Source organism: Jaculus jaculus, chromosome 9 (genome assembly GCF_020740685.1).
Source record: "Jaculus jaculus isolate mJacJac1 chromosome 9, mJacJac1.mat.Y.cur, whole genome shotgun sequence".
Lineage (NCBI taxonomy): Eukaryota > Metazoa > Chordata > Mammalia > Rodentia > Dipodidae > Jaculus > Jaculus jaculus.
Window position 1 is genome coordinate 92,797,174 of NC_059110.1, and position 24,257 is coordinate 92,821,430.

Here is a 24,257-nt window from a genome sequence, read left to right on the forward strand (position 1 = left end):
CATCCAATACAAGGGCGGGCCACAGGGACCTAACTTGGTTGAACCCTGGGTATTCTATCTAGGACAAGGAACTGCAATTCAAACACACAAAATATAAGTTATTTATTTGGTCACAGCATGGCCAGCTGACACTGAGAAGGGGGAGCTGCAGAGGCCCTGTGGGGAGCCTGGCTTCCGCCACTGCTGTCAACACCAGCAAGAGACGAGGAGCCCATGGCTTAGCTCAGTACAACCCCAGGGACTCCATGCCACAGGTAGGGACCTATCCCAAAGCAGGTAGCCACACATGTCCCCAGGTCACTGCTGGTGAGGAGGGTAAGTGCACTGCCGCTCTCTGGCAGGGGGGGCAGATGGCAGAGGCCAAGTCCCGGTGGGGGCTGGAGAGCTGTGGCTTCATCGCCTCCATCTGTGGAGGAAGAGGGGAGTCACGGTGGGGATCCAGGGCTCACCAACAGCATCGAGCCAGACATCACTCTTGCCCTGGCTATGAAACGCAGCCACCCCCTCCACCTGCGTGCCAGGACCTGCTCTCATCCCATGGCAGCCACCCCCTCCACCTGCGTGCCAGGACCTGCTCTCATCCCATGGCAGCGCAATGCCACCACCAGGCAGCGAGACGCCTCTAGGAACATAGTATTTTTAGGTGTCAGGGTTTATCTTCCTTTATGACCACCCTGTCTAGGAGGATCTAACAGAAGTCTGTTTGCCTGCATACTCGAAGGCTCTGAAAGCAGGACCCCCAACTGCAAAACCTGATAGTCTACTGCCGTGAGTTAGAGACCTGGAGGTGTTTCCAAGGTCTCCCATAATCCCACAGCTCAACTGCCCAGAGAGTCTGGCTCACCTAGACAGGGTGAGCACAGGAAAGCCCTTCTGAACCCCACGCCATGGCAGAGAGCTAAGAGAAGGCCTGGCTGAGGAGCAGGATAGAGGAGCACCCCAGTCACTACCCCCACACTCACATCCGGAGGCACTTGTCTTTCCCGCCACTTGCTACTCTCTGGCCATCCGGACTCCAGTCAACGGCATATACCTAAACCAAGGAGGAAGGGGAGGACAGTGGAGTGGTGAGGGCCAAAGGCCAAGATCAGCAGCAATAGAGTCCCCACAGGGCCGGCCCTACCTCGTCTGCGTGGCCTGGCAGGTCTGTGGCCAGTTTCTGGGCCTTCACGTCCCACACCTTCAGTGTGCTGTCACTGCTGCCACTGACCAGCAGCCGGCTGTCGGCTGACCAGGCAATCTGGTACACAGCAGCCACATGGCCACGCAAGGAAGCCAGATACCTGGGCCAGGGAAAGACAATGGTTATTAGATTTTCAAGCATGTCCCCTATGGCCAAGCGAACTGTTGACACTGCCAGAGAGCTTGTACAAAATTGGGCTGTCTAGCCCCCATGCCAGACCGTATCATTACTGGTCATTACTATTTTGTAAAACTTCTCCAAACGAGATGCTCCTGGGCTGCCTCTTGCCAAGCCAGACCTGCACGACTCTGTGTGCCTGAGAGTCCAGTGCGCCCACCTGCTTAGCCCATCTGCCTGCTGACAGGTGCCACGGAGTACCGGTAGTCCAGGCCTGCTTGGAACTGTCAAGTCAATACAGTCCAGCTGTGCCTGTCTGTAAACGCCATTAGGTTTTCCTGAGACTTGGATTCCCAATTTTAGTAAGGAACTGAATTACCCATTGTGTAAAAGCACACAATGGCAGGCATATGTTTCCCTTTTACCTCAACAAGGGCTTCCTTGTTGTTCCTTTTCTCTGCATGTGCCCATCTTTGCCTCTCAGCCAACCTAATTAGCTCCAAGTGCACCAGGCCTCCTCACCCCAGGGCTTCACAAACGTGCTGGTAGAATCAGCCGATAACTCTACAGAAATACAAGTTCTGATTCACGAGGCCCAGAGTGGAGCCCCCACTTGTCCTGGGAGATGCAGTGCAGCTGCAGTGCGGGCCACCCTCTGAGGGCACACCAGGCACGCCACAGTCCTACACACTGCCCCGCCTCCTCCGGGCTGCATGCCCGGCCCTGCGGCCACTCCAACACTACTTCTTGCCTTCAATGCAACACACACTACCACTTCCTGTGCCACCCAGAGCTGGTCTTAAAGATGCCACCTCATCAATCCCTGGCTGGTGCTGAGGTGGGAGTCTGCATTCCAGAGAAGGGGAGGCTCCTGCCAGGGTCACACAGGCAGCGAACAGCATGGCCAAGCTCCTGCCATGCCACGCTCCACTGCTTACGGGGACAGCCCATCCCTCCACTCACTTGCCCGTCCTGCCATCCCACAGCTTGACAGACTTGTCGAAGGAGGCACTGGCCACGATGCGGGAGTCAGGAGAGAAGAGAACCTGGTTGATGAGGGCCTGGTGTCCCGTCATCCGTGTCAGGGGCTTTTTGTCTTCTGCTGGGGACCACAGGAATAAGGTGAAGTCGTCTGAGCCAGACACCAGCCTCTCTGGTCCTTGGCCCTGGGCAAGAAAGCACACCATGTTGGATGCAGTCAGACCCTATTCACACCAGGGACAGAGGCCAGGACTAGGAAAATGAGTCCTGACATGGTCACAAAGTTCACATGTGACCCCAGGATAGTCACCTCCCCAATAAGGGCACAGGAATTCTATACGCACATGGAACAATCACCAAGAGATGTAATTTCATGACAAAGCAATGTGCAGAATACTTGTTGGAAAGGGTTGGAGCTTTTTAAATGCTTAAGCATCTAGCCACTGCCAATGAACTCCAGATGCACGTGCCATCTTGTGCATCTGGTTTTACACGGGTACTGGGGAATCGAACCTGGGTCCCTAGTCTTTCCAGGCAAGTGCCTTAACTGCTGAGCCACCTCTCCAGCCCAGGGTTGGAGTTTTTGATGTGGGTTGTATTTGTTTGTCTAAACTGCATGTACATACTGTTTGTATGAAATCTCTGAAGAGACACAAGATACTGGTAGCAATGGATGTGATGTTTCATGTTCTACCTCTGTCATCTCTTTGAATGTTAGACCAGAGAACGTATTCCCTAAATGCCAAACTAAGTAAGATATAACACAACAGTAGTAAAGATGTAAAATGGGCCTGTTGCATTAAGATTTGGGAACTATAAAGGGAGATTGCCAAAATCAACTTTTTGGAATAGGTACACGGAGCTAAGCCTAGAAGACAGAGGCCCAAGTGTCTGTGGAGTCTCCCAGGCTGGCTGAGGAAGGGCCCCAGCTGGGGCCACGCATGGCTGGCACACTCACCCGCACCAGGTTGTAGCGGCTCAATGCCCTCTCCTTCAGCTCCTTCACTGTCCAGTACGACATGAGAGGAGAGGAAATGAGGAACAAGTTTGCTTAGAAAATCCACCACCAACAGCAAGCCTTGCCCACCAAGCTGAGGACAGGTCTCTCCCCGACCAGCCCTTCCTCCCCAGCCCCGCTGCTCACTCACAGGACCCCTTCAGGTCTTGAGCATTAACTGTGGCCTCAGCAGGTTCAAAGGCTCCTGTACGCAGGGCATAGTCGGTGCTGAGTGCCATGGTGTTCACCCAGTGACCATGGCCTTGAAGAGTTCGGCACAGCACACCCTAGGACAGAGGACAAGGGTTATACATAAGCAGATACATACATCCATAGTCTACAGACATAAGGACAGAGCACATACCTCAAACCCACCCTCCACCCTGGGATAAGTGGCACAGGACATGAATCAGGACGCCAAGACTTTATCACTGACTCCCTGTGATCTTCGTGAAACACGGGGGCTTACACCCCCCATCTGAGAAGTGAGAGCACCAGCCCATTTCAGGGTGAAGCACATCAAGATAACAACAGGCACATGGAAGGACTTGCCAGAGCTTGACCACATTGTGTGTGTTTGTGGGGGGTGTCCCTGGCACCCCCACAGTACTACAGCACCCCCCACAGAGCCACTTCACAAAACGCTTGGCTTGCTGGTGCCGAGCTGGTGTGCAGCACCAGCTCCTGTGACCCAGGATTTGCTAGACCAGCCCGTGTCCTCCCGCCCAGCTCTTACATCATGGGCCCTCCAGACTTTGATGGTGCGATCCTGGGAGGCTGAGTAAAGCAGCCCGTCCCCGCCCCATCGGAGGCAAGTGACAGACTGCGTGTGCCCAGTGAGGATGCGTTCACAACGGCCTGAAGTTGTGTCCCAGATCCGTACGCTGCCGTCTTTGGAGCTGCTGGCCACGTAGCGACACTCAGGGTTCCTGGTGAGGGTGACATGTGGCCTCAGTTGTGACCTGGCAGGGCCTGTCTGCCCACAGCACCTCCCATTATACATTCCACAGCCAGGGACAATCTCCTGACAGCTTTAGAGCAGATCTGGCAGCACAGCAAAGCCGTGCTTAGGAGCCATGACGAGCAGCAAAGGGTGGCCTGGGCTCAGAAGGCCATCCTCACACCTGGCCAAGCCCTCACTGACATCTGGATGCTCATCCCCTTCAGAAAATGTCTGCACTGAGCAGGGGCAGGGGGCAACTTTGATGCCAGCGCCTCCGCTTCAGCTTGGTGTCACTTACGCGTGGAGAGGCTCCCAGCTCAGGCCTGTAATCCACTTGCTGTGGCCAGCGAGGGTCCTACCCACCTGCATTCCTGTGCTTGGGTCCCACAGAAGAATCTGAATGAAGGACAGCAGCTCAATGAATGACCCCTCTGCCGCCTGTCACACCAAAGGTCCCCCAGCTGCCACCGCCCCAGACTTCCCCAGAGATCCCAGAACCTGACTCCCTGCCTGGTTATCCCAACACCACTTACCTGGCCATTCTTGCATCCCGATGCCAGTTTCTTTCCATCTGGGGACCAGGATATGCTAAGGACCCAGTGCCTGTGTCCTAAGAAAGCAGAAGGAGAAAGGAGGGGCCCCATTCACCTTAACCTCCAGTGCCTAGCAGAGCATGGCCCTCCTTGGCCAACTGTCCAATAAATGAACTTTAAGATAAGAAGCAAAGCAAGAATTACCCTGTTTTCCAGATGCAGAAACTGAAGCTTAGACAGGGAGCACACAGATGGCCCCACCCCCACACCTACGGCACAGCAGTGATTCCCCTAGGGTGGTCTCTAGATGAGTAGTACCACCCGGAACCTAGCTCTCTATTTCAACAAGCCCTCCAGCCGATTCTGACGTGTGCTGGCTGACGTCTGAGAACCTCTGCGGTAGAAGCTGACTTTAAGCCAGGCTGTCCTTGCTATCAGTGTGTCAATTCCTCCCTACAACCTGCATCAGTCTGGTCTCTGCTTCTCTCTAAGTAGCTGTTATGCTCAAGAGAACAGTCCACCTAGGAACAGGCAGTTGAATTAGATGCTAAGACGTTGGATTCTGCTCTGGACCTCTTTAGGAGATCAAGAGATAAAGAATAAGTCACCTGACACTGCATAAATACCCCTAGAATGGCTAAATGCATACTGACCATTGCATGTGAAATGTGGTGTCTCAGTGCTGAGATCCCAGAAGCGCACAGTGGTGTCTCCAGAGCCACTGGCAAGGTACCTGGGGAAGAGAGGCCGCTTGACTGCTGCAGAGGCGGGGCCCACCCTGAGCACTGCACGCGCTCATTTCTGCTGCCTAGCCCATCGTCTTCCAAGAACAGAATTTGGGCCTGCACTCTTTGCTTTCCCTGAGGAGGAGAAACACGACACTGATGCCACCTCTCTTCTTCCCTCCCGACAGGAGCAGCTACAGCTTATAAACAGTTTCTTCCTCCAGTTGCCAGAGATGGAGCCCAGGCCCTTGCACATGATAGGCAAGCACTCCAGGGCTAAGCCACACCCCTCAACCTCACTTCCTTGAACTTGGAAAGAAACAGCTCTAATCTCCTGAAGGTACCCTTAGCCTTTGGGGACCAAACTCCAATAGCAAAGTCCCTTGTTTGCAACTGAAACCCAGTGCAGGCAGCTTGAGGGCCTCATCAGTCCTAACTCTGGAGGTCTCTCCCCACTCCAGTCAGAGACAGCTCCCCATGCCCCACCCGTCCTTACTTTCCCGTGGGGCTGAAAGCCACAGAAATGACTGCTTCGCTGTGACCCTCCAAGGAGCTGGTGCAGCGTGTCACTGCCCGGACCTTGAAGATAGCCTGAGGCTGGTAGATGATGTCTATGATTTTCTCTGTCTCCACTTCCTTGGACTCCAGGGTTTTCCCCAGTGAGGAGACAATCTCTGCATCATGGACATAGAAGGCAAGAGGCAGGGGCTCATCCTGGAAGGGCATGGGAAAAAAAAAAAGATAACAGGCAACTTTGGCATGGATGGATGTGCAAGAGGCCTTTATGTGTTGGGGGCAGGGGTGCATAGCTATCATCTTTTGAGCCACTCCACTTGGAAAACTCTTGTTATTCTCCACTGAGCAAGATCTTTTTTAATCCTTGAGTGATCTTATGACACAGCAGTTTGAAACCCTTTATCTACACTTCAAAACTCCAGTAGACATTAATGTCCCACTTAACAGCTAAAACCACAACAGCAACAACAAAAACAGGCTCAGGGTAACTAAGTCATGAGCTCGATATCCTGTTGCTAAGACTATTTCAGATCCTTGGTGCTCTTTAAAGTCCAGGATAAGGGTTAGCATAAAGCATGACAGAGTGTATTTCAAACTATCACATTATGCAGTAAGACACAGTTAAACATGCTGAGTAGGGGGCTGGAGAGATGGCTCAGCAGTTAAGGTGCTTGCATACATAGCCTAAGGACCCAGGTTTGATTCCACAGCACCCAGGTAAAGTCAGATGCACAAGATAGCCTATGCATCTGGAGTTCATCTGCAGTGGCTAGAGGCCTGGGCACACCCATTCTGTCTCTCTCTCTTGTAAAATAAATGATTTTTAAAAATGCAGTGAGGCTGGAGATGGCTCAGTGGTTAAGACAGTAGCCTGTAATGCCTAACGACCCAGGTTCAATTCCCCAGTACCCACCACATGCAGCTAGATATATACAAAGTGGTGCATGCGTCTGGAGTTATGGCTAGAGGCCATGGCACATCCACTCTCTCTCTACTTGCAAGTAAGTAAATAAAATACAAAATTAAAAAAAATCCACCTGATACTACCGACACAAGACCATCATAATAGGAGGAAAAGATCATGACATCAAAATAAAAGAGAGATTGACTGAAGATGGGGAGGGGATATGATGGAGAATGGAGTCTCAGAGGGGAAAGTAGAGGGAGGGAGGGTATTACCATGGGATATTTTTTAGAAGTTGTTAATAAATAAAAAAAAATCAGGGCTGGAAAGATGGCTTAGAGGTTAAGGTGCTTGCCTGCAAAGCCAAAGGATCCTGGTTCAACTCTCCAGGACCTACATAAGCCAGATGTGCAAGGGGCGCAGGCATCTGGAGTTTGTGTGCAGTGACTGGAGGCCCTGGTGCACCCATTCTCTCTCTCAAATAAATAAAAAATATTAAAAAAAAATTCAGCTGGGTATGGTGGCGCACGCCTTTAATCCCAGCACTGGGAAGGCGGAGGTAAGAGGATTACCATGAGTTCATGAATTCCAAGTCAGCCTGGACTACAGCAAGACTCTATCTCGTAAAACAAAACACTAGGGAGGCAGAGGTAGGAGGATCACAGTGAGTTCGAGGCCACCCTGAGACTACAGATTGAATTCCAGGTCAGCCTGGGCTACAGCGAGACTCTACCTCAAAAAAGAAAACAAACAAACAAACAAACAAAAAATTCAGTCGGACATGTTAGTGCATGTCTTTAATCCCAGCACTCGGCAGAGGTAGGAGGATCTCCATGAGTTCGAGGCCACCCTGAGAATACTGAGTGAATTCCTGGTCAGCCTGAGCTAGAGTGAGACCCTAACTCGAAAAACAAACAAAACAAAACAAAACAAAACAAAACAAAAATTCAGAGCGCTCACCACGGGGGATCTGATTCAGTGAGCTGGGGACTGGAGGGGCACCTGAAAGCACCCCACTCCACTCTGGCATGAAGGTTAAAGAGGCGCGGGTTTTGAGTCTGACAGTTCCGGGTTCCAATCTCAGATCTACCACGTACTGTGTAACATCAGGCTTCTTATTTAATCTCACTATGCCCACGTCTTAAAATGGGGGTATTAATGTGGGGCGGCGCCCAGGGCGCTCAAGGTGGTCCGCTGGAGGACTTGGCTGGCACTTCTTCCAAGCGGGACGCCCACAGTCGGTGAGCAGCAGAGTCCCCGGGGCCCACGGTCTGTGGGTGTTCCGTGGGAGCCCCACGCCCTCACCTGGGCCAGCAGCGCATTGCACACGAGCTGCAGCTTGTCGGGCGTGATGTCCACGGGCACGTCGAAGGGGGAGCCCAGCAGCTGGCCGCCCTCATCCTGGAACTGCACGAGCAAGCGCTGCACGTCGCCCGCCGCCTCCTCGTCCTGCGTGAACAAGCAGAGCGGCCATCAGCATCGCCGCCCCACCGTCACGCCTTCGCTTCCCTCCGGCCCGGGGATCCCACCCCGCACTCCGGGCCAAGCCCGGACACCCCGGCCGGGTCCGCGCACACCCACCGCCGCCGCCATGCTGCGACCCACGTGGAGAAGGGCGCAGGTGGGACAGAGCGTCGCCTCCGCATCGCGCCGGGCCGCCGGCGGCCACAGCGGCCCCTGGCGTTCGGAGGAGAGAGTCACACCGCTCCGGGCCTGGGATTGCTATTGGCTTCACCTAGGGCCTCTCTCAGCTCAGGATAGCAGCCTTGTATGTTGTCCCTCCCAGTGCCTTACAAGACTAGGTCAGCTTTTACACTCTTCACATCAGGGGTTCTTGATCCCTTTAAGTAGACGACAGAAGTCAAAACCCCGAGAAGTTAACTGGTTTGCCCTCCAGCTGATATAGGAAGGAAATGGCAAAGGTTGACAGCCCTAAGGTCCAGGTAGCAGCCCCATCCCACCCCACCCTCACTGCCTCCATGAGTGGAATACACACCAGATGCTATTGGGTTGAGGCAGAAACTTCGTTTTCTTTATTTTTTAAAATATTTATTTGCAAGTGGGGGTGGAGATAGAATGGGCATATTCTCTTGCAAATGAATTCCAGATGCCTGGGCTACTTTGCCAATCTGGCTTTAAGTGGGTACTGGGGAATCGAACACTGGTTGTTAAGCTTTGTAGGCAAGCACCTTAACTGCTGAAACATCTCTCCACCTCTTGTTTTTAACAATATTTTTATTTTATTTATTTGAGACAGAATGCGCCAAAGTCTCTTGCTGCTGCAAACGAACTCTGGACACAAGCACCATTTTGTGCATCTGGCTTTCTGTGGATACTGGGAACTCAAACCAGAGCTTGTAGGTTTTGCAAGCAAGCGTCTTTAACCACTGAGCTATCTCCCCAACACCCCCTTACCTCTCTTAAAAAATATTTTGTATTTTGCTTGCTTTTTACCCCCCTTTTCTTTTATATAAAATGGAAGCATCAGGACCTCCAGCTATTGCAAACGAACTCCAGATGTGTGTGTCAACTTGTGCATGTGGTTTATGTGGGTTCTGGGGAATCGAACCTGGGTCCTTAGGCTTCACAGGCAAGTGCTTAACTGCTAAGCCATCTCTCCAGTCCTGATTGCTTGTTTTTGAGGCAGAGTCTCAGTATGTGGCCCAGGCTGACCTTGAGCTTGTGGTTCTTTTATCTCTTGCCTCCCCAGTGCTGGAATTATAGGTATGATCCATGAGGTCCTTTCTGAATTCTTCCAAAGCATGTCCTTCCTGAATATGAGCTTTAGAACAGTTTTCTTGGTCTGGAACTGTAATGGATGGGGTTGAGTGTCCCCTCCTCTACAGCATATGGCCAAAGAAGAGAAGTCCTAGAAAGAGATAATAAAGGTTAAGCAAGACATAAAGGGAGAAGCCAGGTGTGGTGGTGCATGCCTTTAGTCCCAGCACTCAGGAGGGAGACAGAGGTAGGAGAATCACTGTGAGTTCAAGGTCACAGGTAGAGTGAGCCCTTATCAGATAGAACTGTTTTTCTTACAAAAAGAGGAAGAGGAAGCCGTGCATACCTTTAATCCCAGCACTTGAGAGGCAGAGGTAGGAGGATCGCCGTGAGTTCGAAGACAGCCTGAGCCTACATAGTGAGTTCCAGGTCAGCCTGAGCTAGAGAGACAGAGAGACCCTGCCTACAAAAAAAAAAAAAAAAGAAAAGAAAGAAAGAAAAGCAACAAAGAGGGCTGGAGAGATGGCTTAGTTGCCATTAAGGCTCTTCCCTGCAAAGCCTAATGACCTAGGTTGATTGCCTAGTACCCATGTAGAGCCAGATACACAAAGTGGCCCATATGTCTGGAGTTCATTTGCAGCAGCTAGAGGCCCTGGTGTGTTCTCTCTCTCTCTCTGCATCCAAATAAAATTCTTGTGGAATGAATGATTGAATCAGGATTTGAATGTAGGATTCCTTGGAAAAGTCACAGAACCATAGTTCTCTGCTGGAGGAGAGATTCTTTATAATATTACCTCATTGCTTACCCCACAATGAAGCCCAGAGCTTGGGATATCATGAGGGTAGAGGATCCAGCCATCTATTCATCCATCCCTTCATCCACCTACCTGCTCCTCAGCAAATATGTGTTAATCTGGGCAAGGTGGTACACATCTGTTGTCCCAGCCACTCAGGAGGCTGAAACAGGAGACTTGCTTAAATCTAGAAGTTTGAAGCTAGCCTGGGAATCAAGGGGACACTCTGTATCAAGATAATCCTATAGGGATGGAGAGATGGCTCAGTGGCTAAAAGTGCTTGCTTATAAAGCCTGCAGATATGGGATCAATTCCCACTATCCATGTAAAGCCAGATGCACAAAGTGGCATATGTGTATGGAGTTCATTTGCGAGGCAGAAGGCCCTGGTGCACCCATATTCATTCTCTCTCTTTCTTTCTCTTTCTATGTCAAAAACCATACTTCTACATGTTAGAGCTGAGCCTTCTGTTTAGTGGAGCAGTAGAATCTGTCCAAGGTCACATAGTCTATGTGTCCATATATTTAATGTCACAGCTGTCCTTACAGAATCTAGTGTGGGTGGCCTCACATATGCCAGTGTCTTCATTGTCTTTCAGGTGAGTTGGGAAATATATGGAAGGAGTGGTGAAGGGAAATAAAAGTGAGCGGAGCAAAACATCAGCATGAAGATATTTATCCATCCATCCATCCATCCATCCATCCATCCATCCATCCATCCATCCATAAAACACATACTGGGCACTGATTCTGCCAGGCTCTGTACCAAGGGCAGGCCCAGGGGAGCTTCCTGAGCAGCTGTCCTTCCCCTCCTGGAGTTGGTACACTGAAGAGCAGGACTCTGGGTGGGGACAGCCATGTAAACTTGGAACCTCTCAGTTGGCTAAGGAGAAGTAGTGCCTACCTCCAGTGACACCCCATTTCCATGGTTGAGGCTGAATTCTTGTCCCAGAAAGACCTGCATCTGAGAAGGGAGGTGTCCATTTGTCCCTACAGAGTTCCAGGTCAGATGAAGGGTCACATTCCTTGGGCTCAGGGAATTCCCGGTTTGCCCTAGAAGACTTCAATCTGATGGAGGAGGAACTGAGTCCACATTCAGGAAGCTCCCAGGCAGATGGGGGGGAGTGGATTGCGTATATTCATTGGCAAACGGGGAGAGACAGGGAACAAGATGCACACCTAAGCAATGACCCATCCACACACCCAGTCAACAAGTCCTCCGGGCTTTCTGAAAGACAAGGACGCTGTCAAGGTTGAGGCATTGGGAACAAGTATGAAGGGAAAGGGGGACTGGTTCTTTCCCCCTCCCTTTAGAAAGGCATTTCTGGAAGTCTCCAGTTAGTCGGGGAGCTGGGCAGCTGCTCTATGTCCACTCTATCAGCCCCTCAGCTGTCACCCTGCTCTCAAAATAGCAGCAGTGGGGGAGGGTTGTTTATCTGGAATGGAGGTGAGGAGGTAGGAAGGGGGCATCTCCTGGGGGATTCCTGTGTCTTCTGGATCTTTCCCTCACTCTTTGGGGAATGAGTCTTGAGTCCCACAGGACTGCCCCTGAGTGGGGCGCTCACCCCTTCCACGTGCTCATGGATAGCCAGTCAGGGGAGGGGGGAGGCCCTGTATCAATGACAGCCACCAGGGACACCTGCCCCTGTGGCCAAATATAGTCTGGAGCCACTGACTGGGGTAATAAAGTCTCCTGGGCAGGGGGCAGGGAGCAGCAGACAGAAGCTGCTGGCCGAGGTGGACTCCAGAGCTGGGAGCAGCGTCCTAGGAGGAGGTGTCCCTGTGGAGAACGGAGACTGTGAGGTGAGCTGGTGGGGAGACTGGGCAGGGAGAAGGTGCTGAGTGTCTTCAAGCCTGTATGGGAGCTCAGGCCTTTGGCAAGGTGGCGTTGCCCACCCAGGCTGGAAGAGACAGAGGCACAGGGACTCTGACATCCCTCTCAACTGGGACCAAGCTCCAAGCAAATGTCAGTTTGGGGGCCAGTAGATTTGAAGGTGCTGGAGGTATTTACCTTCCAGGCAGACTTTGCACCCTCCATACATGGTGGTGGTGGTGGTGGTTGGGGGGGGACATGAAGTTCAGGACCTAATGCCAGGAGCCCTGCTCCAGGTCTACAGGGAGAGGGGCTGACCAGGGGGTGCTGCTCCTGTCCCTACAGATGGCAGAGGCCGAAGCAGCACAGCTGAAGGAGGAAGGGAACCGGCATTTCCAGCTCCAGGACTACAAGGCAGCAACCAAGAGCTACAGCCAGGCCCTGAAGCTGACCAAGGACAAGGCCCTGCTGGCCACGCTCTACCGGAACCGGGCAGCCTGTGCCTTGAAAATGGTCTGGGGCAGGGCAGGCAGGACTTGGGGTGCAGAGGGGCACAGAGACTGAAGGAAAAGGCTGTGTCTTGATAGGGATGGGCCATCGTCTGGGTGACATGTCACCTGGGCCCCTCCGCTTGGAGATGGTGCCTTGTACTGCCTGAGCCACTGCTCTGGGGAGACAAAAAAAAAAAATCATCAGATGAGAGCTGGCCTCATGTAGGTGCTTTTCACATAATGTCACAGCTTCTTAAGGATAGCCCCGTAAGCTGGGCATGGTGGCACACACCTTTAATCCCAGCACTTGAGAGGCAGAGGTAGGTGGATTGCCATGGGTTTGAAGCTACCCTGAGACTACCTAGTGAATTCCAGATCAGTCTGGGCTACAGCAAGACCCTATCTCAAAAAAATAAAAAAATAGACCTATGGCAACCATGGCTGTAACCCCCATATTACAGATAAGAAACTTTGAGTGCAGGGGTCATAATTGACTTGCTGAAACAAGCTCTCCCAGGGAGAAGTGGAACCAAGATTCAAACCAGGGGTTACCTAATGCCAAAGCCTGTTCACTCTTCAGAGCCAGGCAAGGAGTGTCTCTTGGGCCTCTGATGGCCTGGAGCTCCCTAGCTAACTTCTTCCCTCTCAAAGAGGCACTCATTGTCTTGGACCCCCAATAACAGAGTCTCTTTCTTCTTCCGGTGTCTCAGGAGAGCTATGCCCAGGCAGCTTCAGATGCCTCGAGAGGTAAGCGCTCCCTTTTCCCATTCCTTGCCCTAGAGTGCTCTCCCAATCTGGCTCCTCTTCTTTGGAAATAATGTGGGTAATGAAGGGCCGAGAACAGCTGGAGAAGGGACTGGAACCTTCTGGTAATATTTAACCCAGGGGGATGGAGAGATGTCTTCAAACACCTAGGAGGCTGTCACAAAGAAGGAGGGTTGGGTTGTACTTCAGGGGCTCCAGGGCTGAACTTGGGACAAAAGAGCAAAGGTCCAGGGGATGTGTTTCAGGAAGGAACAGCAAAAGGCTTTCCAATGAAGTTTTTTGTTTGCCTTGGGAAAGAGAGAGCACCCCATTGTTGGGGCTACCAAGCAGCTATTGGAGGATTCTTTTGCAGGGATACTGTGACAGAAGTTAGAACATCAGGAATTGTATGGGAGGACAGTGTGTGCGTGTGTGTGCGTGTGTGTGCGTGTGTGTGTGTGTGTGTGTGTGTGTGCGTTGCTAGCGGGTGGGTGAGAGGGCTTCTAAGCTTTCTTCCAACCCCGAGAATCCATGGGTCTTAACGTCTCCCTAACAAAGGGCTGGGGTGGGCCAGGCAGTTCAGGTGGTGGGTAGTCTCCAAGGAAGACACATTCCTGGGGCAGTGGAAGTGGCGGGAGGCAGTCCACAGACCAGTTCGCCAAAGACTTGCCTGTCTTCACTCTGTAGCCATCGACATCAACTCAGCAGACATCAAGGCTCTGTATCGGCGCTGCCAGGCACTTGAGCACCTGGGCAAGTTGGACCAGGCCTTCAAGGACGTGCAGCGCTGTGCCACCCTGGAACCTCGCAACCAAAACTTCCAGGAGACGCTGAGGAGGCTCAACACCAGCATCCAGGAGAAGGTGAGCCAGGCCCTTCCTACACACCTGGCCCGGTCCCACTCTATTCCTAGGAGAGATGGACTAGGGAGGCGGGACTCAAGGACCGAGCCAGCCCTGCCTCCACGTTCTCATCCAGAGATAGCATGTGGAATGGGCTGGCTCCACAGACCCGCTGGGCAGGTGACCTACTTGTGAATGAGGTGAAGGGGCTGGAATGCTGTCTGAGGGCACAAGGCAGCCAGGGCTGGAACCCAGGTCTTCTAAATTCCCGGCAGGAGCTTTAAAAAAGGATATGATCACCTGGTGAGTCTGCACCATGGGCTTTTCTTTCTAGGAGGACAAAAGAGATGGATGAGCTCAGACACAGGCAGGCGTGCCAAGCAACCGATCTAAGCTGTGGGAGGTACAGGGGGAGCTGGCTGGGTGACCACTATGCCATGTTAGGAAAGGCCCTGAGCAGTGGGGTTGGGGCAGGGAGTGTGAGTCTAGATCTCCAAACAGAATGGTTTTTGTTTGCTTGGGGTGATGCTTCAAAGAAGGTTTGTTAGCCTGGAGACAAATTTCTATTTAGTCCTCACTTAAATGTCTAATAACTGTTTATGAGCCTCTTAAAGTTAGATTGATCTGAGGTGAGACATCTCTATCATTACGGAAGAAGAGGCTGAAAGAGTGTCGGAGCCAGAGGAAGGGGAGGAGTGCTTTGCTGTAGTGTACTGTCTTCCAGACACAGAGCGGCTGTGGCACTCATAATGTCACTTCACCATGGGTGCATAATAGGAGGGGAAAATGATGCTATCAAAACAGAAGAGAGGGCTAGAGAGATGGCTTAGCGGTTAAGTGCTTGCCTGTCAAGCCTAAGGACCCCGGTTCCAGGACCCACGTTAGCCAGATGCACAAGGGGCACATGCGTCTGGAGGTTCTTTGTAGTGGCTAGAGGCCCTGGCACGCCCATTCTCTATCTATCTATTGGCCTCTTTCTCTGTTTGTCGCTCTCAAATAAAAATAAAATAACATAAAACAGAAGAGAGATAAATTAGAAAGAAGGGACCCAGTGGAGGGGTAAAAGGGAGTAAGGTGGGAGGGTATTATAAGCATGCTATATTTTCTGTGTGTATGGAGGCTGTCAACAAGAAGTTTAAAAAGTAAACCGGGCCAGGCATGGTGGCGCACGTCTTTACTCCCAGCACTCGGGAGGCAGAGGTAGGAGAATTGCCATGAGTTTGAGGCCACCCTGAGACTGCATAGTGAATTCCAGGTCAGCCTGGGCCAGAGTGAGACCTTACTTTGAAAAACAAAAACAAACAAACAAACAAAAAGCAAGCAAGGAGTGGTTGCACATGCCTTTAATCCCAGCACTTGGAAAGCTCAGGTAGGAGGATCGCTGTGAGTTTGAGGCCAGCCTGAGACTACATAGTGAATTCCAGGTCAGCCTGAGCTACAGCAAGACCCTACTTCAAAAAGCAAACAAGGCTGGGCATGGTGGCGCACACTTTTAATCCCATCACTCGGGAGGCAGAGGTAGGAGGATCGTTGTGAGTTCGAGGCCACCCTGAGACTCCATAGCGAATTCTAGATTAGCCTGGAACAGACTGAGACCCTACCTTGAAAGAGCAATAAATAAATAAAATTGGCACAGAATGGCATATGCACCTGGAGTTTATTTGTACTGGCAGAAGGCTCTAATGCGCCTGTACTCACTCTGTCTTCCTCTTTCTCTCTCTCAAATAAATAAATTTAAAAAAATATTCACCCTTCCAAGGTTGTGGTGATAACTACAGGACTTGATTTTGTTCACCATCCTATCCCTGGCATCTAGAACAGCGCCTGGAACACAGTGGTTATTCAGTTAATATTTGTTGAATGAATACACAAGCGAATACACTGGGGTCCAGGGTATGTACCCTGGTATTTACCGAAATGAGATGAATGAGGAGTAGAAAGAAGTGCGTGGATCAGCTTCTTGCCTCCCTCCCAGCTCCCTCCTCTCTCCTCAGCTCCGTGTGCAGTTCTCCACGGACTCCAGGGTACAGAAGATGTTTGAGATTCTCCTGGATGAAAACAGTGAGGCTGACAAGCTGGAAAAGGTAAGTGATGTGCAGTGCTGGCCAGCAGAGGGTGCTCTCCACCAGCAGTTGGAGTTTGTTTGCAGTGGCTGGAAGCCTTGGCATGCTCATTCTCTCTCTCTCTCTCTCTCCCTCTTTCTCTCTGTCTGTTGCTCTCAAGTAAATAAATAAAAAGTAAATAAATAATAAAAAATTTTAAATTAAAAAAAATAAGATGGGGGCCAGAGAGATGGCTTAGCAGTTAAGCACTTGCCTATGAAGGACCCTGGTTCGAGGCTTGATTCCCCAGGACCCACATTAGCCAGATGTACAGGAGGTACAAGCATCTGGAGTTCGTTTGCAGTGGCTGGAGGCCCTGATGCGCCCATTCTCTCTCTCTCTCTCTCTTTCTATCTGCCTCTTTTTCTCTGTGTCTGTCTCTTTCAAATAAATAAATAAAAATAAAACAAACAAAAAATTTTTTAAAAAGATGGTTTTACTTGTAAAAACAAAACCAAAATACTTCATTCCTCTTCCTTTCTCTAGTCCTTCTCTATAAGAAGGCATCTCAGTTTTATTTTAACATCAGTGCATTTAGTCATGATTCTGACTCTGCTAGTCAGTGTTTTTCCAAGGAGTACTGTGTAAGTGTGTGACTTCAGTAAGGTGATACCTTCTTCCCTTTCTCTCTCCTTTCTTCTTTCCTCCCTCCCTCCTTTCTCTCTCTCTCTCTCTTCCATCTTTCTTGTTTTTCTGAGACAAGGTTTTATTTTGTAGTCCAGGCTGTTCTGGGACTTACTATGTCACCTACCCTGGTTTTGAACCTGAGGTGATCCTCCTGTCTCAGAGCTGGCATTTCAGGTGGGAGCCAACACTGGGCTTCAAGATTTTATGCAAGTTACTATGACTTCATTGGGATCATGTTTCAGGGAGTATGATTATAGGAGGATAAAGAATGCAATGATCTGGGCTGGAGGGATGGCTTAGCAGTTAAAGCTCTTGCCTGCAAAGCCTAAGGACCCTGGTTCGACTCCCCAGTACCCACATAAGCCAGATACACAAGGTGGTACATGCATCTGGAGTTTGTTTGTAGTGGCTAGAGACCCTGGAGCACCCATCTAAAAAGAGAAGAAATAGAATGTAATGATCCGACATTTTGAAGAAGGAGTCCAGTCACTAACCCTGGTACTGGGCCCACAGTCAAGGCCTTGGCAGTATCTGCTTCCTGGTGACCCTCCCCGCCTCTCCCTGCAGGCTGCCAACAACCTCATCGTCCTGGGCCGTGAGGAAGCGGGAGCTGAGAGGATCTTCCAGAGCAACGGAGTGGCCCTGCTGCTGCAGCTTTTGGAGACTCAGCGGCCTGAGCTGATCCTGGCTGCTGTGCGGACCCTGTCGGGCATTTGCACTGGCCACCGAGCTAGGGTGAGGGCCTGGGCATGATGTGCATGGCAGGCGTGACAGTTGTTCCAAGGATCTGGGAGATGACATGTGGACAGAGCTGTGGCTGGCATAAATACAACTCGAGTCTAAGGGCCTCCTGGCTCCCTACCTCAGTCGTATGGTCCCTGATTCAAGCGTGTTCTAGAACTTTTACCTGCAACCTAGAAGTGGGTTTGACTAAGCAAGGTGCTATTGACTGGTTTATGGGAAGAGCTGAATGCGGACAGCACATTTTATGCTTTTTCATACTTAGTCTTTGAAGTACTGTGTGTTCTCCTACCTCAGCCTCCCTAATGCTGGGCTTAATGGCATGCGCCACGACACCTGGCCACTGTGTCATTTTTATTTGTGAGTGAGTGAGTGTGTGTGTGTGTGCGCGCGTGTGTGTGCGCGTGCGCGTGCGCAGGCCAGAAGACAACCTCAGATGTCATTCACCTTTTTGAGAGGGAGTCTCTCATTGACCTGGAGCTGACCAATTAGGCTAGCTTGGCTGGCCAGCAAGTCCAACAATCCACTTGTCTCTGCTGCCTCAGTGTTTGGACTACAGACACACACCACCACACCCAGCACTTTTATATGGGTTCTGGGGCTTTCGAGGCAAGCACTGTAGTGACTGGCCTACCTCCCCAGCTCGACAGTGAATTTCAGACGCTGAAATCATATCTCCATGTGGTCTTGCAAAATCTGTGGAAAGGCCTCAACAGCCCAGGTGGCAAGGGGCTCCTGTATGAGGTGACACACAGCTCAGAATCTCTAGAAAGAGGTTTCCCAGCCTGTGGGCACCATGAGGCACTGGCTACCTGGGCTCACTTGTCCACAGCATGGAGCAGGGGCGATGGTTATCACTCATAACCCATGTGATGTAGAAGGAAGGGACAGTGTCATTGATTCTGGTTCCTTCTGGCATCTAGGCCACGGTGATCCTGCAGGCAGTCCGCATTGACCGAATCTGTAGCCTCATGGCCATGGAGAGTGAGGAGATGTCTCTGGCCGTCTGCAACCTGCTCCAGGCCATCATTGACTCCCTGTCTGGAGAGGACAAGCGGGTGCATCGGGGGAAGGAAGAGGCCCTGGTTCTAGGTAGGAGATCTTCTTTGCTTTGGGTTTACGTGGTCACCATGGGAGTCTGCCACTATCTCACAGTGACATTTCCTGTGTGCAGAGGTGGCCTGATTTATTTATTTTTACTTATTTAAGAGAAAGAGAAAAAGGCAGGTGTGTGTGTGTGTGTATAGAGAGAGAGGGAGAGAGATTGAACAGAGAGAAAGGGCACACCGTAGCCTCTAGCCACTGCAGGGAACTCCAGATGCATGCGCCACCATGTACATCTGGCTTATGTGGGTACTGCGGCAATCGAACTTGGGTCTTTAGGCTTCACAGGCAAGTGCCTTAACTGCTAAGCCATATTTCTAGCCTCCTACTTTTATTTATTTATGTATTTATTTATTTATGAGAGACAGAGAGACAGAGATAGAGAGATAGAGAGAGATAGATAGAGAGAGAGAGAGAGAGAATGGGCATGCCAAGGCCTATAGCCATTGCAAATGAACTCCAGACACATATACTACCATGTGCATCTGGCTTACATGGGTTCTGGGGAATAGAACCTAGGTCTAGGCTTTGCAGGCAAGGACCCTAACTGCTAAACCATTTCTCCAGCCACTGGTTTATTTATTTATTTATTTAGTTTTGTTTTTCCTTTTGATTTTTGAGGTAGGGTCTCACTCTAGCCCAGGCTGACCTGGAATTTACTATGTAGTCTCAGGGTGGCCTCAGCCTCATGGCAGTACTCCTACCTCTGCCTCCCGAGTGCTGGAATTAAAGGTGTGCTCTACCATCCTGGCCCACTGGTTTATTTATTTATTTATTTGACAGAGAGGGGGGGGGGGAGAAGGAGAGGGAGAGAGAAAGAGAAAGAGAGAGAATGGGCATGTCAGGGCCTCTAGCCAATGCAAATGAACTCCAGATGCGTGCGCCCCTTGTGCATCTGGCCAACGTGAGTCCTGGGGAATTGGACCTGAGTCCTTTGGCTTTGTAGACAAACACCTTAACCGCTAAGCCATTCCTCCAGCCCCACTAGTTTATTTTAATATGTATTTTCTGGATATAAAGTCCTAGTGGCATAAAAGCAACGTCTATTGGAGCCAAAGATGAAAACAATTCACTTGTCCATCACAGATGACTAGACAAGCAAAATATGGTATAAACGCACAATGGACTATTGCTCAGCCTTAACTAGGAAGGAATGTCTGACTCATGCTACAGTAGTTGCCTGCAAAGCCTAAGGACCCAGGTTTGACTCCCAGAAAGCACATAGGCTGGATGCATCTGGAGTTCATTTGCAGTGGCTAGAGGCCCTAGCATGCTCATTTTTTCTCTCTCTCTCTCTCATTGATAAATAAATTAAAAAAAGAGAAAACTATACTTTTGTAAGGAAAGTGAAAGAGAAAAAGCAAATCGAACTTGATCTCAACCGACAGAGACTGTTTCTTGAAGCACAGTGAGGGGACGCGCCTTCCCATGGGATGGAGGCCAAAACATTCAGCAGGGGAACGAGCTCAGCTTATAAGGTGCTATTTGAAGAATTGACAGGAATCAGGTGCCGTGTGGTGGGGGCAGACAAGTAACTGAGTGACAACAATGTTTGGCTTGTGTCTTTCACAATGGGTCAGAGGAGCTGGCTCAGTGGTTTTCCGCAGGGCAGAATGTCCCAAATTGTTTCAGTTCCTCAGAGCTTTCTGAGTTAGAGAGACTAAAAGCACATTAACCCTTAAACTTTAAAACTAACTACACTTCTGGGCTGGAGAGATGGCTTAGCAGTTAAGGTGCTTGCCTGCAAAGCCAGAGGACCTCGGTTCAATTCCCCAGGACCCATGTAAGCCAGATGCACAAGGTGGTGCATGCATCTAGAGTTCGTTTGCAGTGGCTAGATACCCTGACATGCCTATTTTCTCTCTCTCTTTCTCTCTCTCTAAGTCTCTTTCTCTCTCAAATAAATTAAATTAAATTAAACTTTAAAACTATATGATTTTTGAGGTAGGGTCTCTTTCTAGACCAGGCTGACCTGGAATTCACTTGGTAGTTCCAGGTTGGCCTCAAACTCACAGCCATCCTCCTACCTCAGTTTCCACAGTGCTAAGATTACAGGCACATGCCACCATGCTTGGCTTTAAAAAATATTTTAATTTATTTATTTGAGAGAAACAGAGTGATTATGGATGTCCCAGGGCCTTCTGTCATTGCAAATGAACTCTGGATGCATGAGCCATTTTGGGTATATGGCTTTATGTGGTCACTGGGGAACTGAACCAAGGCTGTTAGGCTTTATAAGAAAATGCCTTTAACCTCTGAGCCATCCCTCTAACCCTGAAAAAAGATATATATATATATATATATATATATATATATATATATATATATATATTTTTTTTTTTTTTTTTTTAAAGGTAGGGCTTCACTGTAGTTCAGGCTGACCTGGACTTCACTATGTCCTCTAAGTCTGGCCTCGAATTCATGATGATCCTCCTTCCTCTGTGCTGGGATTAAAGGTGTGTGCTACCACCCCCGGTCTGAGAACTGTATTTTTAAAGTCTTTTTTTTCCCTGTATACTCTTTGTCCCCCTAAATAGGTTAAAATACTTCCTTGTTCAGAAGTGCTATAATTCATCACTGGAAATTTAGATGACCTCATATTTGCATGCTGAGATGCTTTATTCTTTTTGTTTTAGTTTAGTTTTATCTATTTATTTGAGACAGAGAGAGGCAGAGAAAGAGAGAGAAACAGAATGGGCACACCAGGTCTTTTGGCCACCTTGTGCATTTGGCTTATGTGAGTCCTGGGGAATCGAACCTGGGTTCTTTTGGCTTTGCAGACAAGCACCTTAACCCTTAAGGCATCATTCCAGCCCTTTAAATTTTATTTTAACTTCATTCTTCTTTTTTTTTTTTTTTTTTTTTTTTAGAAGCCAGGCATGGTAGCACATGCCTTTTTTTTTTTAATTTTATTTATTTATTTGAGAGTGACAGACACAGAGAGAAAGACAGAGGGAGAGAGAGAGAATGGGCACGCCAGGGCTTCCAGCCTCTGCAAATGAACTCCAGACGCGTGCGCCCCCTTGTGCATCTGGCTAACATGGGACCTGGGGAACCGAGCCTCGCGCTTAACCGCTAAGCCATCTGTCCAGCCCATTAACTTCATTCTTTATATTGGTCTGTGTTTGCATTTATGATTATGCTCTTGGGATAATTCCTAGAATGGATCTTCCAGGTCAGTGGCTTGCCCAGTCCTTTCTGAGAGGAGCATCTGTTGTTACTCTTTTTATTTACTTCTCCATTTTGAGTGTGAGAGAGAGGCAGATAGAGAGACAGAGAGAATGGGCACACCAGGGCATCTAGCCACTGCAAATGAACTCCAGATGCATGCACCGCCTTGTGCATCTGGCTTATGTGGGTCCTGGGGAATTGAACCTGGGTCCTTAGGTTTCTCAGGCAATGTCTTAACTGCTAAGCTATCTCTCCAGCCCTGTTGTTACTCTTGTTACCACACTCAGGTCCAGAAGCTCCTCTGTCATAAAAGCCAGGATCTGAGAGGTAAGAGCTGGGGAGGAAGAGAGGCTTTATTCAGTGGCTGAGCAGTGGGAGAAGGGAGCTTTGCTCATTAATCAACTTCTCAACACCAATAGGGGTGTTGAGAAGTAGCATACATGACAGAAATGGTGAAAGAGAGAGAGAGCGTGAGGGTGGTTGAGGAGAGAGATGTTGGCGTCTTTCATAGGACTAGGTGGAGATCTTCCAGGTACATGGTGCTGCCTCTTTTAACTCCTCTCATGGTCTGGAGCTTCCAGTCATAGCAGCTGGTGGGCATCTTTAGCTCTAACGGGAGACGAGAGACTAGGCAAGTCTAGGCCAAGTTAACCTGTGTTACAGCTCTGGACAAAATGTTTCTCATGTCTTCATGCAGAGCTAAGTTGAATGTGACCCAAAGGTTAAGGCGACACAAGAGACAATATGAGATCAGAGGTGCAAGCCCTTTAACTCTGCTCCAGTCACCACCAGATACCTGCAGGCTCACTTAACAAGTCAATATCTTCAGTGAAAGCAGCTGTTAGGTTCCTGAACACGAAGTGCTGTCATAACCCACATGACAGAGGTGTCATCAACAGCAAAACCAGTGGGAGGCTAGTGACATATTTCCCAGCACTGTCACCTCCAAAATGAGTGACGTTAAGTCAAGAAGAGCAAGTGAAGCCGGAAGGCTTACTTAGGATTTTCCTTAGTGAAGCTGACAAGTAGGACGAGCAGTGATGAGACTTCACCTTTCAGTCCATCCACACCACATTCAAGTACCAGCATTCTTTTGTTTCCAAAGTCTTACTTATTTGAGAGAGAGAAGGGGCATGCCAGGGCCTCTTGGCAGCAAACGAACTCCAGAGGCGTGCCTTTAACCTCTGAGCCACCTCTCCAGCCTCTCAAGTACCATCATTCTTGAAGATGTTTTCCAGTCAGTAGATAAAATTCTTTTATGTGAGTGTTCTTTATTTTTGAGGCAAGCCCAACAGATTGCCTCTTTTTTTCTTAATATGAGAGAGGGTGGGGGTGGGGGGAGAACTGGCACGCCAGGGCCTCCAGCCACTGCAATCAAACTCCAGATTGTGTGCCCCCCTTGTGCGCATGTGCCACCTTGAGCACTTGTGTCACTGTGTATCTGGCTTACGTGGGACCTGGAGAGTCAAACATGAGTCCTTAGGTTTTGCAGACAAGTGCCTTAATCACTAAGCAATCTCTCTAGGCCCTATTCTATTTTTTTTTTTTTGGTGTCTTTTTTTTTTTTTAAATTTTATTAGCATTTTCCATGATTATAAAAAAATATCCCACGGATATTACCTCCCCCCCCCACTTTCCCCTTTGAAATTCCATTCTCCATCATATTACCTCCCCATCTCAATCATTGTACTTACATATATACAATATCAACCTATTAAGTACCCTCCTCCCTTCCTTTCTCTTCCCTTTATATCTCCTTTTTAACTTACTGGCCTCTGCCACTAAGTATTTTCATATGCTCAGTGTTAGTTATTTTTGCATAACCATGACCCAGATAGCCAATATACCTGACACCAACACCGTAGGCAGAACAAGTTAAGGAAAGAGTTATTTTACTTGTGGTCTCAGAGAGTTCACTGGGTGAGCTCTTGTCCCAGTACACTCAGGCAAATCACTGTGGTAGTGGGAGCATGCGCCAGCTGTGGTTGCTGTTCAATCATGGAGGAGAGGAAGGAGAGAGCGAGAGAGACAGACAGAGAGGAACCTAGGACAAATACATCTCTCAAGGACTTGCCCCTTCCCCTACTTCCTCCATCGAGGCCCTGCCTTCTAAATTTTCTAGAATTTTCCAAAATAGCACCAATAGCTGGAGACCAAACGTTCCACCTATAAGCCTGTGAGGGAACCTTTCATACTTAAACCATAACACTTG

At 49.7% G+C, this 24,257-nt stretch overlaps 2 protein-coding genes across 2 annotated transcripts in view; one reads left to right on the forward strand and one right to left on the reverse strand.

Annotated features, from left to right (window-relative positions):
* Window positions 1–77: 77 nt before the first annotated feature.
* On the reverse strand, window positions 78–8,496 carry Nle1 (notchless homolog 1). Its single transcript, XM_045159777.1, has 13 exons — window positions 8,481–8,496; window positions 8,205–8,348; window positions 5,976–6,193; window positions 5,408–5,487; window positions 4,755–4,831; window positions 4,520–4,617; window positions 4,015–4,207; window positions 3,430–3,565; window positions 3,240–3,286; window positions 2,264–2,466; window positions 1,124–1,283; window positions 963–1,033; window positions 78–406 (listed from the first exon to the last, which is right to left on the reverse strand). Exons 1-13 carry the CDS (start codon window positions 8,490–8,492, stop codon window positions 394–396), a joined length of 1,452 nt encoding a protein of 483 aa, XP_045015712.1. The 5' UTR covers window positions 8,493–8,496; the 3' UTR covers window positions 78–393.
* Window positions 8,497–12,061: 3,565 nt separating this feature from the next.
* The window catches only part of Unc45b (unc-45 myosin chaperone B), a 35,458-nt gene continuing 23,262 nt past the window's right edge, over window positions 12,062–24,257 (forward strand). The window contains exons 1-7 of the mRNA XM_045159125.1: window positions 12,062–12,213; window positions 12,569–12,736; window positions 13,425–13,461; window positions 14,146–14,321; window positions 16,295–16,384; window positions 17,597–17,764; window positions 18,694–18,862. Coding sequence (XP_045015060.1) covers window positions 12,569–12,736; window positions 13,425–13,461; window positions 14,146–14,321; window positions 16,295–16,384; window positions 17,597–17,764; window positions 18,694–18,862 — 808 coding nt within the window. The 5' untranslated portion in view covers window positions 12,062–12,213. The remainder of the gene's footprint in view (window positions 12,214–12,568; window positions 12,737–13,424; window positions 13,462–14,145; window positions 14,322–16,294; window positions 16,385–17,596; window positions 17,765–18,693; window positions 18,863–24,257) is intronic.